Source organism: Esox lucius, chromosome 13, assembly GCF_011004845.1.
Source record: "Esox lucius isolate fEsoLuc1 chromosome 13, fEsoLuc1.pri, whole genome shotgun sequence".
NCBI classification, from domain to species: Eukaryota; Metazoa; Chordata; class Actinopteri; order Esociformes; family Esocidae; genus Esox; species Esox lucius.
This window is the reverse complement of record NC_047581.1, coordinates 21,702,822-21,722,032: the sequence shown is the minus strand read 5'-3', so window position 1 is coordinate 21,722,032 and position 19,211 is coordinate 21,702,822. Positions and strand designations below refer to the sequence as shown.

Genomic DNA, 19,211 nt, shown 5'->3' with positions numbered 1-19,211 from the left:
AAATGATGGTCTCAACTGACTGGTGTAATCATGGAATTCAGAATTATTTGAGACAGTTTGATATGGTCTTCTGGGTGAGGTGTCATCTGCCATTGTCCTTTTATTGTGCATCTATCCAGGTCCTTAGCAATGACATAAGTGTGCATAATGTAAAAATGTGCATATCACTACTTCAAAACTGTCTAGGTTTGGCAACCCACCTAAGCCTGACGTTTGAGAGAGTTATTACATACAGTAATCAAAACATCCAAAGTGCCGTTTTGACAGGAGTGTGTGTTGTCGTCATCCTTCTGCTCTGCTTCGTCCATGCCGGAGATGGAGGAGCAACATCCCAGTCTCCTCCCTGTTCTACGGCAGCCCTAAACTCGCTGCCTTCAAACTGCTCCTGGAGTCCTATCTGAATGAGTAGCAAGGCTTTGACTGGCTGGATACCTTCAACATACCAGCCAGTGAGTCTTCAAAGCTTGGCTGTGGCGTGCTTTTGAATGAATCTGTTCCACACATGAATTCAGGCTCATACATGTTGACCTGGTGTTTTCCGTGGCATCATCACACTACCGCAGTGGCCAAGATGCTGTTGTCACTGGAAACGTCCATCATCCAACCAGGTACTACGAAGCAAGTGCAATGACTTTAAATCACTTTCTTCTGGTCAGCAGGAAAGCAATAAACATTCAAAGACATTTTGATTTTCTATTTTCTAAATAATTGGCCTTTTTCTTTTTTTACAAAAAACTACTTGTCTGACATGCTCTAGGAAGTGGCTAGGTATGATATTGATCATGAATGATGGAAGGTCATGTAATTCCAATGGATGTCCATCACTGTGATTCTATTGGCGTCTTTGTTTAGTCCCTCAACCTATCAGGTGTGAGCATCTCAGTCCTTTGTGTTTTGGCAACAGGTGGCAGAGTCGATCTAGCAGCGCTGGGGGTGGAGTCAAAGTAGCCCTGACCAATGGAGTGTGGTGATTGCCAGACGAGTGACAAAAGATGATGGAGGAAATGGTGTTCTGTGAGCAGCCCCTTTCACTAAAAACAAAGAGGAAGTTCAGTGTAAGTACAGCATAGATGCAGTTTAATGTACACACTTGACTGATCTGCTCCTACTGCAGGGATGTGTGTGTTTATTCTTAAAGAGCTAAAATCTCATGCATCCAAACCCTTTGATCCTGAACAAATGAGCAGCTATAGAACCGGGCATTGAAAAAGCCTCTAAAATAGCACCATATTCCTCAATCCGTTTTCCAGCACTTCTCAAATGAAATGCACCATGTGGAGTACAGGGTGAGTCAGTACTCACTAAGTAGACGTCCAGTACTGAGCCGTCGTCTCGGTCCATGTCCATGGTGCTCTGCTCTGAGGTCATGCATATAGCGCTGTCCTCCAGGGTGAATGTGGAGCTAGAGGCCATGTCATCTCTAAAGGAACACAAGAGAAACACTGAGACCTTAATGGCCCCCCAATAAACTACTTGCAGTGCCATTCTTTTGACCATAGCGCACTATTTCGGTCCAGGGCCCACAGGGACATATGGTCGAAACCAAGCTATAGCAGACAACTGTCCTTGCCAACGGAAGCTTGAGTGCCAACCTGTGTGTGGGTGGCCTGGAGGACGTGTCTGGAGGACAGCCAGTTGTGGTTTTGTTAAGTCAGTGAATCAAAACAATGCAAGATGCCTAAGGTGGGTCACAACGTCTCCCAACACAACAAAGTTAGGAAACTACTGACATAACAGAACATACAGATGGTGTAGCTGAATGCACTGCAAATCAAACAATTGGAACATCAAAAAGGCGCCACCTGAACCCCCTCGGGGGCTGCAAAGGAAAGTCTCGCTGGGTATTGCTGTCTTCTGTCTGGCTGTTGAGGTCTCTCTAAGGGAAGCTGACATCTAAGAACTCACAAACAGGATATTCATTTGTCTAGGGCAGGGGATGCTGAGACAGTCTGTTCCATGAACAGCAGATGGCACTGGGCACTAGCACAAATCTGAAACATTAATTTCCTTGACGCAAGTCAACAGACACATGACTTGCTTGAATTCAGGAATGTGTTTACCATTTTATGGCATGTTATTGCCTTACACCTCTTAAAACAATGACACACACACACACGCACACACGCACACTCACCTCAGAGCACATGCCCATCACTGACAGATGAATAGGGTTCTGTTATGTACATGTACGAAAGAAGACACCCTGACAGCAAATTACAAACTCTGTTCTTAACAATGCCCCTTAATCTGACCTTCTCAAAGCCTCAAGTTAATTATTCATGAAACACACTGACAGAACAATTGAGGGCTACAGACACGTGCCTGGGAAGGGGTGCAATCAGGCTGCAAAATGAAGGCTCGGAGTCAGGACCTAATCTGGAGGGTTTGTTGGTTCAGTTATTGATTCGATTGTTTGTTTACTCACCTGTCCCAGGTCAAAATCACTGTGGCCAGTATTTACAAAATAGTGTAAATATAACTGACTGGGAAAAAAAGGCCATGTAGAAGTAGAGGAGCAGTCCACAGGTAGAAGGAAGGGGGGACAGAAGTAGAGGGGTACCTGTCTTCTGACTGGCTCTCCAGGTTGGCACAGATGGAAGAGGAGGAGACAGTCCCCATGGAGGAGCCCTCACAGAAGGACGGGGTAGCCGGCACTAGGTCAGGACGCTGGTACGAGCCAAACACTGGGGATAGGACAGACACAAAGCCATTACCTCCGTGAGAGACCAGGGATTCAATTGGCAGGGGCATCTATGGTCCAGATGAGGGCCGGGTTGATCAGATCTAATAAACAGATATTATGAGGCATTATTTTGCTCCCCTCTCCATTATCATGTAGTAAGAGTCAAATGTGGATAAAGTGTAGGCCAAATCACAATGACAATAGACAGGATGCATGGTTTAAAATTTCAAACAGATTGTTGTGTTGCAAATTCATTAAGAGGAGCTGAATATATAGAAAAGCTCTAGCAGGAAAACTGTGAAAACCAAATGCCACTGTGGCCTATAACACCATTACCTAACACTGCACAAATGCAACACAAATTTGACAAAAGAGCGAGACAACCCTTTTTTCAAATCCTAATTTAGCCACTCAAAGTTACACAAATTCATGATTTGTAAAATATACACAAACCAATGGCCTTATTTATGATGCCTTCATTGATTTAATCAATTATCTTAATTTGTCGTACAGAAATGTTTTGAGAAAATAAAAACAAATAGCATGCAGACATGACATGGCTAGTGCTTTTGCTGTACTATTCATTTGAAAACGCGATCTAGGTCGTACTTGATGTCAGAGCCCCGGGACAGAACATACTTGTTTTATTTAGTTTACCGTAATTAGATGAGATAATCCAGTATAATAAAATCATTATGCAATTGTCCCTGCATGAACCATCTCTCCCCAAAATAGGTTTTGCTAACCAAATCAAAAAGGTACAATTGGAATTAGTAGAAAACCGTCCAATGTGAATATGTTGATGGAATGTAGTGATGGTTGGACACAGGCCCCATAGAAAACCATCAGGTGCACCACTCTTTTCAGAAATGGATCGCTCCTACAGACAGTGAGTCACTTTGCTTGCTAAATAAAGCAGCCAGACAGGCGCTGAGGCGTCCAGTTATCGTTCTATTAAATGTTACATTGCCCAAAACAAGTGACCTAGGCGACATTCAGCGTGGTATGATCGTCAGCGCCAGGCGCGACAGTCCCAGAATCAAAGAAAACGTTGTCCTCCTGGGGTTTTGACACAGGAGTTTCTCGGTTTACAGAGAATTGTGTGACAAACAACACATTCAGACAGTTTTAAGTCCAGTGGGCAAAAAACAGCATTGTATCAGGATTGAATTCCCGTCTCAAGCCTTGAGCACTATGTCTCCCCTTTACCCGATTCCCTCTAATTCCTAATGTCAATAAAAGCCTTAAAAGAACAATAACAGTTTGTCAGGAGACTCTAAACTGTATAGTTTTACCTAATAAACTGGCCTCTGACTGTAATGTCAAGTACTACAGAGTTTTATAGTTAAAAAAAGGTAAAAGAGGATTTCCTATCAACTAAAAACATGATGTTGCAACCAAGAGCTCTTTATGTCCCTTATTCACAAATTCACACCCTCATCTCTTCCACTAACATTGGCTAATAGTGGTGTTACCCCAGAGGAAGGTCATAGAGTCATGAGGCGGAGTGGCTACTGCTGACAGGAGCTTCATTTTAAGCCAGTCAGCCATATAGAGTCAGGACCTAATAACATCTCCCTCTGAGAAAAATGGACAGGGGGTTTCTATCTCACACACACACACACACACACACACACAAGAATGTACAATGTAAACCTAAAAACCTTAAACCAAAAAAAAATAAAAACAAAGGCCAAAAAAGCTGCCAAATATCCTCACTTCACACATATTCTTGCCCTCACAACAAAGTAAAACCACAGACACACACACAGAGACACAGTGAGATATCGGCAGAAGAGTTACAAGCGCTAGCTGTTAATAGCACGATTGACTTTTGTTCGGGTGAGGCAACATTTCACTGAGGACTGTTTTATGGTGCTTCTGAAAAAACAATTTATGGGGACCAAGTGGTTCTAAAATGTCCATCAATCCAAAAACAAAGAACATGACCAATCTGGGATGTAAAAGTTATTGCTCTGCTTTTGACTCCAGCTCCAACAGGAAATACAAGGAGGATTGATGATAGTGTGTTGGTGGTCTACCTTGTCCGTCTAGACTGGCCAGACTGCGTGCTCCTCCTAGTCGGTCCCTCCTCTCCTCCTCGTTCTCCTCCTTCTGAGGAGACAGGATCTCCTGGGAGGATGACTTCAGAGCAGGGATTGATGTACGTGTCCTTTTAGAGGGGGAGAACCGAATTGCTATGATTTTGGGTAAGGGTGAGAGTGGGTGGTTGGTTAGGGGAGAGAAAGAAGGAAAAATGGAGGGAACAAATTATCCTGATTGCAACCCATTATCGTTCATATTCAAGCTTGGAGCGTCTGCCCCAAATTAGATGACAATTATCAAACTGTTAATGCATAATGATCATTACATAAGTGTCCCCCAGACATTCACATTGTGACTCTGAAACAGGGCATGAAATCCCCCCCCCCCATTATATTCCAGCTGGAGTGAAGCGAAGGAAACCATGTTAATAGTATCAGTATTCTGGACCCCTGAATGGCATAGTGGTGAAGTCAGTTAGCAGTGTAATTGAGAGACCAGGGTTTCAACAACCGGGGAGAAATAATAATATCAACGTTCTACACTGTTACATTACACTGCTAATATCAGCGTTCTACACTGTTACATTACACTGCAAATATCAGCGTTCTACACTGTTACATTACACTGCTAATATCAGCGTTCTACACTGTTACATTACACTGCTAATATCAGCATTCTACACTGTTACATTACATTGCTAATATCAGCGTTCTACACTGTTACATTTCATTGCTAATATCAGCATTCTACACTGTTACATTACACTGCTATATCAGCGTTCTACACTGTTACATTACACTGCTAATATCAGCATTCTACACTGTACCCATTACACTGCTAATATCAGCATTCTACACTGTACCCATTACACTGCTAATATCAGCATTCTACACTGTACCCATTACACTGCTAATATCAGCATTCTACACTGTACCCATTACACTACTAATATCAGCGTTCTACACTGTTACATTACATTGCTAATATCAGCATTCTACACTGTTACATTACACTGCTATATCAGCGTTCTACACTGTTACATTACACTGCTAATATCAGCATTCTACACTGTACCCATTAGACTGCTAATATCAGCATTCTACACTGTACCCATTACACTGCTAATATCAGCGTTCTACACTGTTACATTACATTGCTAATATCAGCGTTCTACACTGTTACATTACATTGCTAATATCAGCGTTCTACACTGTACCCGTTACACTGCTAATATCAGCGTTCTATAATGTTACATTACATTGCTAAGTCTCCACTTGCCATGAAACATTCAACGAGTCAGAATCTTCAGCCCATGGGATCAACCTGGACATGATGATCAGATACTAGTGAGTATAATATGTTTGTATGCTTACAGGAGACAGGGGGGTAGGAGAATATCAGCACTTTAAAACTTGATTTTAGATGGTTCCTGAAGCTGATAGTGGTCTATTGCCACCCAAAACTGTAATCCTTAATAGCCACCACCACTTAAATATCTAATATCACATTTGATCAAATTTAAGTGGTAAGAACACATGTTGGAGGAAGGTATGAACGGAGCTTTGTCACTGGATCAGTTAACCTGTTCTATAGATATTACACTGGTAAAACAATCACTTGTATACTGTCACACAACACAGCTGTACTTTGGTCTCCAACAAAGCCATTTAACCATAATTACTAAAGTGTTCAGTTCTGTTTTGTTCAATAGCCAGTACTAGGTTAACAACAGTTATGCTATAAACATGTTTTATTAGATCAAGACCTAATCGTAGCATAATGACCTCCAGTGCCTAATCATAGGCATGGCAAAATCACCTGACATAGCAGTTAACAAATACTTAGGAAAATACAATTTAAAACCGTTCACAGCTGACCAAATTGACAGTGTTATTGTAGGCTTTAAATAATAGTTAGTCCCATGGTCAGCAAAATGTTGGCACGCCAGTCGAAAGTCCAATCATAACTTACAGGTGGCCCTGTCACAGAGGACCAAGGAAGAGGAGATAGCTGACTTACTCAGAGTCTTCCGGAATACCGAGGTGCTCATGAACTTGAGGAATCGGTTGGCGTAGAAACCAGGCCGGTGTACAGAGACCGAGTCCTGCGGGCAGAATGGAAGACAATGGAAGCTTTCTTGGAGGGGGATATTTTTGATTAATAAGAATGTAACCTATCAATGGGGCTTATTCAGTAGGACACGTATCAGATTTCCAGCATATCAACTTACACCGTCATAGACCAGGGCTTTCCACGAGTGTTCCAACTTCTTAATGAATCTGAAGGTAAAAAACGAAATGCCTTGTTACAAATGTAGTTTGTTATACAACAATAAAACAACAGTCCTCTACCCCAAAACCTGAGATTCTTTCTCTTGGCACACAAAACGGAACAGGAATCGCAGCAATACAGACTTTAATATTAGGGCAGCCTTGGGAATGGGATTGAGAAGTTAATAGGGAAAAGTCGGAAGCTATCCATTACAGGGTGTTAATTATGTAAACACCCAGCCAAGATATTGACAGACAGTTGACAGACTGAAGTCAGCTTTCAGATGCTGAGAAAGACACATGGGAACAAAAGACAAATATTCCCTCTCTGAAGCCAGAGGCTTGTCACATTGAAGAGTCTCCCTCTCTCTTCTCTTTCACTCTCCCTGCTTCTTCTTCCTCTACTTACTCCACTCCTGCAATGTGACTAGTTTGAATTCCAGAATTTTATGGTGTGCATGTAATAGTAAATACATGTATGCCAGTGATGTTGTCTTATACCTGTAGGACTGCAGGATGTCAATGATGCCGAGAAAAATTAGCAGCTTCTCTTCTTTATGGGATTTGGCAGGAATTCCACCCATCCTGAAATAAAGCATATCCAGCAGGTCCAGTCTCAGAATCTAGTCAGTCAGGAATATCTGGGTTTTGACAGTGTGAATGCTTTAGAAAGTTTTCCATGTATTTCACAGTTTGAGTGAGTGACTGAAATCAACCTATTATACCCATTTCTAGTCTTGCGAGGCCACACCTCCAATCTCATCTGGCCTCCTTGGACAATCTAGTGACAAGCTAGGCCTGGTTTAAGAGGCTAACCCATTTCAGACATGCAGTAATGAGAAAAAGTAAGTACACCCCCTGGAAAGTTATTTAGTTTGTTTTTACATATTTGGACATATAAATGTTTAAGATACATTTTACATTTATTAGGAGGCAACCCAATTTAAGAAATCACACAATGTAACAATGAAACCTAAATGCAATAAAAAATGATAAAAAAGAATAATAATTTTGTGGAAGAGGTTAATACACGCCTACCTTTATCATCACATAAAATGGCTTAAATTAGAATCAGGTGCACCGAAACAGGTGCAAATGATTTCAAAATCATTAGAGTAACTTGGGAAAATCCAGCCTTCCATGTATAGATTAGACACCTGGTCTGGTCTTCCCCTTGTGGGTGTGTGGTAAGACAAGCCAAGAAGGCCCTCAGAAGATCAATAATGCTCATGACTCTAGGAGGAGTTACAAATCCGTTTTCAAGCAATTCGAAGTACATCCATTGTACTGTCCAATGAATCATCTACAAATGCAGACCATTTCCAATCTACACAGGACAAATCCTTGTACCAAATTCAGCCCAAGAACCGACTGGAAGATGCTCGTAGAAGTCTCGGAGAACCCCCGGGGTAACCCCAAGGGATCTACAAGCTTATCTTAACACAGTCAATGTTGAAGTGCATGAGTCAACTATTAGCAAGAAACTGCACACACCTGTACCGCTTGGGAGGTCATGAAGGAAGAAGCCTCCAAAAATGTATATCAGGACATGAGTGACATTTGCCAGACAACATCTACTACTGGGCACTGGGGTGATGAGGAAAAGGTGGAGTTTGGCTGCAACGCCAGACACCATGCATTGGAGAAATAAAACAATGCCTTTGAACAGAAAAACCTCATACAAAACCGTAAAGCACGGAGGCCGTTGCATTGCGGTCATGTCAACCACAACAGAATGGCTCAAAAAGAAGAAATAGAGGGCTGTGGAATTTCAGAGTTAAAGCCGAGATCTCAGTGATATCAAAAGGCTGTGGGGGGACTTGAGCTTTCTTGCATGCACAATTCGCTTCTTGTACATGACCCAGTTGAAGCAGTACTTCAAAGAAGAGGGGGAAAGCCTTCCTCCCAGTTGATTTATGAGACGGATAAACAGTTACTAGAAAACAGCTAAAAACTCCAGAAAAGATGTTGAGTCACCATTCATTACAGTGTATGTGTGCTTATCTTTCACTCACGTGTCGTCTGTGGTGTGGGCCTCAGCGGCCTTTCCATCGCCCTGAATAGACTCCATGGCGGTGGAATAGAGGACCCTCTGGGCCACTGGCCGTTTCCCGTCCCCCCCTGCCTGGCCCGGCTCACACCCCTCCTTGGGACTCTGGTCCAGGACATGCACCGCCAGGAGAAGACTGTAGTCCATGATCTTAAAGCTCTCCAACACCTACGGCGCACAATGACACCACATGGTTAGGCGTTATTGTCCGAAACATCATCCCATTAACCGATTAGATGAATGCAATTGGAAATGCATTTAGAGCCATCTTGGACGTTCTTGGCCAGTATCAGACACAGGTGTGTTTGTTTAAAACAAAACGATATATGATTTTTTATCATCTCGTATTTTTACACGTCAACAATTATTAACATATGGAACGCTATACTATTACATTAAACTGCTATGTTGGCCAGAGGCTTTAGTTACACAGAGAAGAATAGTGCCGGGGCTTGAGCTATAGAAACAAAACTGTTGTTCCACTATTGAGTCGCGTGTTCCAAAACAAACTGTTTGAGGACCTTTCCGCCTGTCTTTTCTCTATTTCAGGACCTTTCTGCCTGTGTTTTCTCTGTTTCAGGACCTTTCCGCCTGTATTTTCTCTGTTTCAGTGTCAAGAAACCATCGGAAAAGGGAGCCCCGTTGGCCGTCCCTCAGACAGGCAGTCAGATAGAATGCCTCTATGTACCACCACAGGTTTGTTTCAGTTTGGCTGACAGTGACTTTGCATAACAAATATGTGTGTGTGTGTGTGTGTGTGTCTGTGTGTGTGTGTGTGTGTGTGTGTGTGTGTATGTGGATACATACATGGAGACTTGTACATGATATGGAAATTCAACCTTTTTATGGTGCTTTAAGCCATAACAGGATAAGTTTGATAGCAATGAGATCTATATAATGAGATTTATAGCACATCTATAGACTGTTAAAGCAATAAACAGAAGGTTGTGGGAAGTTGGTCATAATATAAGACATCCTGATCTACCCACAGACCCACAGACCCCCAAATCACCACAACCTAAGGCACAAGTGGCATGACAGGGTATTTGGCACACCAAGGACTAGAATACAATATAAAATAAATTACTATTAAAAATATACATTTTATTATAATTGCTAAGTAGGTCAAATGTATTATTTTGAATTATTTTTAGTGTGTTTGTTTAATTTCTAATTATTTTCACCATTTGTAAAAACTGAAGAACAAGATTGAAATTGTGTTGGTTTTCATTGCAAGACTGTAGTTCCCATTACATTTCAATCTTGATTGGCTAATGAGCTTGATGTTGCAGCAATTGATTCCGCTCAACTTGCCTCTTCCTTCCCTGTTAAATTTGAAACTGCTGTAAACTGCACTCGTAGCTGGCAAGACTTCTTTCATTATTTTATAAAGATCAACACCAAATTGGCATCAGCACAGAAAAATAATGTCAGCTAATCTATTGCTACTTGAACAAATCAATATAGATTTGTTTTACTAAAGGCCCGGTCTGTTTTACTTCTCTGTTGAGAAACTGTTTGTCAGACCTCAAGTTTACAGCATGATGTTAAAACAAGACATGACAAAAACATCACGGATGACGCAAACATGGCTGATGAAATCATGAGGGCTGTGACTAGGTATAAGAAAGCAAAGGAGTGTGTTCAAGGATCTACACGAAGTAAAACAATATAGTTAGAAAGGGGCGCAATAAAGTTGCACAGCTCATTGCCTAACATGGAAAACCATTTACAGGAATATAATGGAGGCTTTCCTTATTAGTGTGGAGGCTGGACGGATTGTCTATGATACAATCATCTCAAACAAAATGTAGCATTAAAAAAGCACCTGTGTTCAGTGTGTCTATCAGTTGTTCCAAGAGCTCAATAAATTCAAAAAGAACTAGACACAAAAACAATGGTTAAAATAAAGTAGCCTGCAAAAGGAAAATATACACATGCCTTTCAAAATGATATGCTTGATTCAACATCTCTGTGGATGCCTCATGGGTGTTCCCTTATTTGATGGTAGGTAGGCCAAAATCTATTAGGGAGGATCTACATTGCAATATGTTGATAGCTTCTGTCTGGTTTAAACAGGCAGTTAGACATTCACACATGAAAATCATAACTGGTGCGCAGATCAGAACCGATACGATAAACAGTAAATTGGCCCTCGCCATGAAAAAGTTTTTTTTCTTGGCATGATGCCGAGAATGGTCTTCGTGGTCATCATGAAAACCCTAGATTCCTCTCTCAGTTAGGATTAATAAACAGGGTCTATTCCTTATTTAATGCACTTGTTAATATGTTCCCATCATTATTCCTTATATGGAACAGAATGAGGAAAATGTGCATACCAAAACCAGATAATGCCTTTTGAGATGTAATCAAAGAAATATATGTCCAGATGTCTGCTAATACAGACTGTAACATACAGTGGGGAGAACAAGTATTTGATAAACTGACGATTTTGCAGGTTTTCCCACTTACAAAGCATGTAGAATTAGGTACTCTTCAACTGTGAGTGACGGAATCTCAAACAAAAATCCAGAAAATCACATTGTATGATTTTTAAGTAATTAATTAGCATTTTATTGCATGACATAAGTATTTGATACATCAGAAAAGCAGAACTCAATATGTGGTACAGAAACCTTTGTATGCAATTACAGAGATCATACGTTTCCTGTAGTTCTTGACCAGGTTTGAACACACTGCAGCAGGGATTTTGGCCCACTCCTCCATACAGACCTGTCGCTGGGCAATACGGACTTTCAGCTCCCTCCAAAGATTTTCTATTGGGTTCAGGTCTGAAGATTGGCTAGGCCACTCCAGGACCTTGATATGCTTCTTACAAGTTGTCCTGGCTGTGTGTTTCGGGTCGTTGTCTTCAATCTTCAATGCTCTTACTGAGGGAAGGAGGTTGTTGGCCAAGATCTTGCGATACATGGCCCCATCCATCCTCCCCTCAATACGGTGCAGTCGTCCTGTCCCCTTTGCAGAAAAGCATCCACAAAGAATGATGTTTCCACCTCCATGCTTCACGGTTGGGATGGTGTTCTTGGGGTTGTATCATCCTTCTTCCTCCAAACACGGCGAGTGGAGTTTGGACCAAAAACCTCTATTTTTGTCTCATCAGACCACATGACCTTCACCCATTTCTCCTCTGGATCATCCAGATGGTCATTGGAAAACTTCAGACGGGCCTGGACATGTGCTGGCTTGAGCAGGGGGACCTTGCGTGCGCTGCAGAATTTTAATCCATGACGGCATAATGTGTTACTAATGGTTTTCTTTGAGACTGTGGTCCCATAGCTCTTCAGGTCATTGACCAGGTCCTGCCGTATAGTTCCAGGCTGATCCCTCACCTTCCTCATGATCATTGATGAGGTGAGATCTTGCATAGGCTTGGGTATCGAGTATCGTTTATTGATTGGACCCGGGACTAGCTTTGCGATTTTCCCGGTATCGTTCAAAAGTTTAAATTTCGATTCCTAGTTTCGATTCACAGTCCGCCGACCGGAAGAAGAAACCGCTGAACACCAACGAAGAAGTGTCCACTTTTCTAAACAGAACTTCGTAACCTCTGACTGTTTCATCTTAAAGTCGTTGGTTCCAACGTGAATAACAATATCTCCTCACTCTCTATACTTGCCAGTTTTAGACTTCGCTAGCACCAGCCCCAGATTTGCGGCTACGTCGGTGGCTCTGCCCCCCGATAAACAGTGTACGATCGCCGGCTGATTCTTTAGACTCATACTGCGGGTAATGGAATTGCCGATGACTAAAGTTTTTAGTTTTTCAAGGCCACCGGTAGAACATGCCTGCCGATCATTCCCCTCCGAACGATAATTCTCCTCCGTGTTGTAGCTACAATAATTACAATGATAAGGCATTTTAATGATACTTAGCGTCGGGTGTTCAGGAGTGAGCAGCTCTGTTAATTATGTCCATAAAGAGTCCCGGTGTAGTAAAGTTGGGTAAGAGGTCAACAGAGGAAAAATATGGTGTTGGTAAACTATTAAAGTGTAATTCAAATCTCGCTTTCTCCTATTTATGCGTTTAAGGTTCTTCTACACCCAGCGAACCTGTTTTATCCACAGCAGGAGATACTATCTGTCCAGAACGCTCACGCATCCTGCCTGAGAAGGCAGATATGATCATTTTCCTAAACAAGAACTGTTTCTGATTTTATACTGTACCTGCTGCTAATCTGGACTGGGTTTTACAAGTTGTTTCTTATTGTTTATTTGCTATTCTGCACCAGGTTAGCCCCTCAGTGAGAGCATGGTAACATGTTTAAGTTCCTGCAGCATCATACACTCATGTGTATGTGTTTTCATGAGGTTTTCAAAAATAAAGCTCACTTGAGGAAAGTGTAACCTGTGAAAATATATTCATAATTTATAATATTTATATTCAAGTTCATATATTTGATATTTATATTGTAGTTGAAAACAGCCCTGTGAGAAATTCATAGTAAAGTTCATAGAATTAAAATGTATGGAAAAGGTCAGACTATTTTCTTCAGAAAGACCGTTGGTTAGCTAGCTCATTTAAAATATCTTAAACTTTTTTGACCCTGCCTCTTAAAAGAATCGGAATCGAGAATCGTTAGGAACCGGAATCGAAAAACAAGGAATCAGAATCGGAATCGTTCAAATTCAAACGATACCCAACCCTAATCTTGCATGGAGACCCAGACCGAGGGAGATTGACCGTCATCTTGAACCTCTAATTTTCTAATAATTGCGCCAACAGTTGTTGCCTTCTCACCAAGCTGCTTGCCTATTGTCCTGTAGCCCATCCCAGCCTTGTGCAGGTCTACAATTTTATCCATGATGTCCTTAAACAACTCTCTGGTCTTGGCCATTGTGGAGAGGTTGGAGTCTGTTTGACTGAGTGTGTGGACAGGTGTCTTTTACTCAGGTAACGAGTTCAAACAGGTGCAGTTAATACATGTAATGAGTGGAGAACAGGAGGGCTTCTTAAAGAAAAACTAACAGGTCTGTGAGAGCCGGAATTCTTACTGGTTGGTAGGTGATCAAATACTCATGTCATGCAATAAAATGCTTTGTAAATAGGAAAACCAGCAACATTGGCAGTGTATCAAATACTTGTTCTCCCCACTGTAACACTTTTACTAGGGTTAAACAGTAGTTCATAGGTCAGCAAAGATGGTCTGACCATCCGACTGGTGCACAGTATCTATGGATCTTTGATAGCTAGACACACACACACAGCCATTCACATGAACAAACACACAAACATGCACACTCAAAATAAAACACTTGCAGGCTTGTTTGAGTGTTGCTTTTTCCATGTCTCTGATTTGCATCCATTCCTCCTGACTCCCCCATCCTATTGAACCATTTTGAATAGCCCCACACACCAATCTACCCACATCAGGCCATGTGACTCCCAGCTGGCCTGACCTCCACTCCTCGCCAGACAAACCCTCACTACACAAATATATCTGCAGCCTGCCATTATAACGTAGGCTTCTATATTAACAGGTTGGCTTCAATAGTAGCCGGTTGGCTTCTATGTTATCAGGTGGGTTCAAGTGATAATGTTCAAAGGAGAATTCCATCTTTATTTAAATCACAATAGACAAATGTGCACTGAATAGCACAGGCGACGTGAGCCAACATTAACTAACAACCGTGACAACATAACCCTGTCCAGTTCAATATTCGGTTTATATTTGACTTTAAACAGCTTTCCGACTTAAGAACCTCTGTAGAAGTGGATGGAAAAGTATTATCGGGGATTATCTATCTTAACAACTCTGGAATCACCTTTTACATTATTCCCCCTTCCTTGAACAATTTATTTGGCCTAATCCAGCACATCCTTTGGATCAGCCTCTGGAGTGCCTCCAGTCCACCTTTGAAAGACCACAGAACAGCATGACAACTTTCAGTGTCACTGAGACTTATTGAGGAGCGCAAATACATGCTCCTTAGACCGCAGTTAAAACACGGTACCAGACATGTCTTCTCATATAAATCACTCACTTAGCTTTTAGGTGGCAGTGTTCTGAGATTTATGTTTTTTAAGGTTAAATGTGTATAGTAGCCAGATCGAACCCTAGCCAAGTATTCCACTGGGAATGGAGTATGATTGTGGATCTGCCCTGGCTTATTGGATTTGTGAGAGAGGGTATTGTTTCCCTTTCATGTTCCAGTGGAATTACAGAATCACATGACATGACGGGAGAGGAGTTTTTTTTTTTGTCTGACAACAGAACTACCTCGAGTTCCATAACAATTACCCTCCACATTCCTCCTCATATCAAAAACAGATATATTTTAATATATGTGCAGTGTAAAAGAATTGGGTAAAAATTGGGTCCAATTTAGCTAGTATGGGGAGAGCAGGGCAGGTGCCAGGCTCTAGGGTTCCATTCCCACAGGGGAACTGTACGAAACATTTTGAAAATATATTCACTCAACTCTAAGCCGTTCCAGCATCTGCTAAATGACTTAAATATCAATGTTTCCGTTTGGTTCCAGTGATCCAAATCCATTCTCAAAGGTGCGACACCCATTCAAACATGTTTACAAATGCATGAAACATGACTTATTTCACATTTTATTGTGTTTCCTATCCTAAAAAGATACTAACAATATGCTTGGCATTGATTTTCCTTCCACGGGTCTGCCTCCTTCACAAACAGACCTCATCACTCATAACGAACACCCCTTTACAAAACATGTGTAGCCTTTCTAAAAACAGTCATGTGAGTTAACATTTTCATCATCTCAAAAAACTGAGTCCAGCCATGCAGTGACAATGACACCACATTGTTCTAGATTACAAGTCTAAACAGCCGCCCTTGAACAGGCGTTTTTAATTTCTCAGTCTCTCTCTCGCTCTCTTTTTAGTTATAGTGCTCGAGATGCTTTATTATTGATGTTCTCTTTTCATTGGCCATATGGAGGGATCTGCTGTGAGATGCAGAGAGCAGGAAGAGTGAGAAGAACCTCAGTGACCCACATACAGCAGCAGATATTTACTGGTCTCCCTCTCTCATTTCACCCCTCTCGGCCATGCTTCCTCTCATGGCTAAAACTTGTCACAGTCCTAAACTGTTGCCCCCCGGCAACCCCATCATACACACCCCCCCCCCCCCCCAATCCATGTCTCTCACATCCCTGTCAACCCCCTCCAGCCCTGTTTCCCCTCTCCTGTTGTTTGGTGCAGCACCAGGCTCTGGGGCGAGGGGTTTACTGCTTACTCATTAAAACGGACAGAGATTCTGCTTAGAAGGCACTTTGCTTCCAGCTCAGGAGTGGGAGTCAGGAAGCCGTGACAATAAAAAATGAACTACAGAGTCCAGAGTCACTTTTAGTACAAACACTGCTCAACCACACACACACACACACACCTTCACTTGAAGAAAACAGGTGTTTACAAAACACATAGTGTCAGAGTTAAAACAAAATGACAGATGACATTTCACCATGTTTTTGGAGACAAAAAGCAAAGCCAGCTGATCTGAGAAATGGATTCCCACAGCCCCACAGACCTGCTATGCATGTACAACCCTGTCTGTTCCTCTCTAGTCTCACCTAACGCACACGTGCACATAGACACAATTCTGAATTGAATTGCCAATTGCTTTTCAAGTTTTGCAAATTGAAAAAGACTTATCAATTATACACATTCAATAATAATGGGCTGGGAAACTGATGTGGAGCAATTTACTATCTATGAGAACACAAATGCAACCGTATTAAAAGCAATTGAATGAGATAAGATCTATAATTAATCAACATTGACACTAGTTCATTCAATGTTCATTCAGTTTCACAATTAAAACATGTTTAAACACTTTAGTTCAAAGAATGAACACCTCCTTACTTCAAAATGTATAACTAATCTAACTCATATGTAAAGGTTCTGAAATTATTATATTATATTATAAGTTATTCAAAGCACCAGATGAGTTTTGGGATAGTTGCCATATCACTAAAACAAAAGTAAGAAATTGACTGTAAATTAAAGAAATACTCTCTAAACAACTCATCATTTTATAATATGGCCACATGCAACCTTATCTTTACATCCAATAAACAATTTGTATTACCTTAGTGGGTTCTCATGCTAGGTTCGTTCTATTCTCCCTCAGGACCGAATTGCATATACAGCTCCAGAAAAAATTAAGAGACCAAATTAAGAGGAACAGAATGGTTAAAATTAAGAGACCACTGCAAATTGAACGCTTCTGTTCCTCACTCAAAACTTTCCTTTTCAACTTATTTGGAAAGGAAAGAAAAAGGTGCAGAGGGCTCTTAATCATATTCACTGTTTTTCATATGTGCAAGCTACTGTACATTACATCGGAGTGTTTCCTTAATGCCAAAGAATGTTCTCAAAGGCTGTTTTATATGACCACGTTACTGCCTGAAATCAGAATCTCACCTACAGTAACCAAGGAAATGCAAGATGCAACTAGCCTGTTGCACACGTGAGGGTCTGCTTGGACTGAAACATCAACACTCCTCTCCACATCCACGACTGGAGGGAACGTTGGATGTATAAAAGCCCTGGAAGCTACATGATCAAGGCCATGTTTGGCTAGAACAGCCCGGGAGGAACAGAGGGAGGAGAGCGGACACGCTCGTGTCCACCCTCCATCATCCTGTCTGAGCCCTGCGCAGCAAACTGGATGAACTATATTCTAGCGTACAATACCGATGGGGGTAAGTATGTCCCTCGTGAGAATGCCAACTGTCTGTAGTAACTGTCCTGCCCCCTGGAAACGTCAAACACACAGCAGCAGTGGCAATGGAGGATGTTCACTGCTTTCATGTACTCCGCAGAGACTTCGACAGTAGCAGACTGAGGTTTCTCCCAGTACATCACAAGTGTGTTACAAGCACCACCAAATGACAGAAGACTATTGATCTCTGTTATGGCAGTGTAGAAAATACATACAAGGCATACAGTGCTAAATCACAAAGGAACACAACAAAAATGAAGAGAAATTAACCTAAGCCCTTTGGTAATGATAATACACTTTTGTTACTTGCAAATCTTTAAAGCTGGTATCTTTAGTTCCTTCGAAAATACTTGTTTTCATTGTCTATTCATTGAGGGTAATTACATTTCTAGTTAATTTCTGGGGTTTTTTACCTTTAGTTTACTGGTTAAGTTGACTGAGAAAACATTTGACTCTTATCCCCTCTCTACTGTTGTGAGCTCCTTGAACTGGATGGTAGAGAAGTCAACATTGAGGGCCTTCAATAAAAAATAAAATAAAAAAAAACAGACAGGAGGACACTTGAGCGGAGGAATCAGTCAGCTACAGCAGCAGCCAAAGTCATCAAGGTGTGACTTGACAATCTGTGTCATCAGAAACACAGGACAACCTGTTAACCTACAGACCTAGATATTAGTATTGTCCCAGCAGTCTTAGATAAAAGCATGAAGTTGACAATCACATCCTAGGCTGTAACGTTGGCAAGGTTTCAAAGGTTGGAGGCCTGGAACAGGAAATGTGAATTTCTTCCTGTTCCTGGTCTCAGTGGCTCTGTCTTTACTTCCTGGTGTCCACATCCTGGTTGGAGACGGAATGAAGTACCTGGGGCACGACCAGGCTCTCTCAATCAGGCACAAAACAGGCAGGGACCACTGGGTCAGTCCTGCTCGAAGGGACACAGAGCTAAGATCAGTTAACCCTGCCCAACCCTGTTTGTTGGAAATCCTAGAAGGCAAGGGCTATGTATACATTGTGTTACATAAGAACTATCCTGTATAATAGCTGAATAAGGCTTTTAACAATTGTACATTTTTATTCTGAGTTTAGTCCATTGACTGTATTGTGTCTTAGATAACCAACTGTCCATTTGCAAACAGGTAGAGTAACTGATGTCATCAGACAGAAACTTCACAGTGCCATAGATCTACAGGCTTGTTATGGGCATCTTTGTTCTAACTACATTTTCCGAGTGGCAAAGTAGTTCCTTGCTCCTACTCAAAGCAGAGGGGTGGCATTCTGATGAACCATAGCTCTGATCTTCTTACTAGTTGGGGCAAGTTAAACTGGGTTAGGGAAATAGATGGGCATGCAGGTTCAGAATTGACTACTGACTTTAGACTGATGCTCTTACTTTCTCTCTCACGCAGCTTGGAACAATTCTTAATCACATCCAGTGTTTGGAGAGGTGGC

The 19,211-nt window shown here is 41.6% G+C and overlaps 1 protein-coding gene across 5 annotated transcripts in view; it reads right to left on the bottom strand.

Annotated features, from left to right (window-relative positions):
- Positions 1 to 720: 720 nt before the first annotated feature.
- Positions 721 to 19,211, bottom strand: part of pip5k1bb (phosphatidylinositol-4-phosphate 5-kinase, type I, beta b) — a 46,963-nt gene continuing 28,472 nt past the window's right edge. For all 5 annotated transcript variants that reach the window (XM_034296323.1, XM_020052667.3, XM_010876471.5 and 2 more), the window contains 8 exons: positions 9,015 to 9,217; positions 7,501 to 7,584; positions 6,960 to 7,008; positions 6,749 to 6,833; positions 4,726 to 4,881; positions 2,561 to 2,684; positions 1,303 to 1,420; positions 721 to 1,031 (listed from right to left, as the gene is read on the bottom strand). In XM_034296323.1, the coding sequence (XP_034152214.1) occupies positions 1,029 to 1,031; positions 1,303 to 1,420; positions 2,561 to 2,684; positions 4,726 to 4,881; positions 6,749 to 6,833; positions 6,960 to 7,008; positions 7,501 to 7,584; positions 9,015 to 9,217 (822 nt within the window). In that variant the 3' untranslated portion in view covers positions 721 to 1,028. The remainder of the gene's footprint in view (positions 1,032 to 1,302; positions 1,421 to 2,560; positions 2,685 to 4,725; positions 4,882 to 6,748; positions 6,834 to 6,959; positions 7,009 to 7,500; positions 7,585 to 9,014; positions 9,218 to 19,211) is intronic.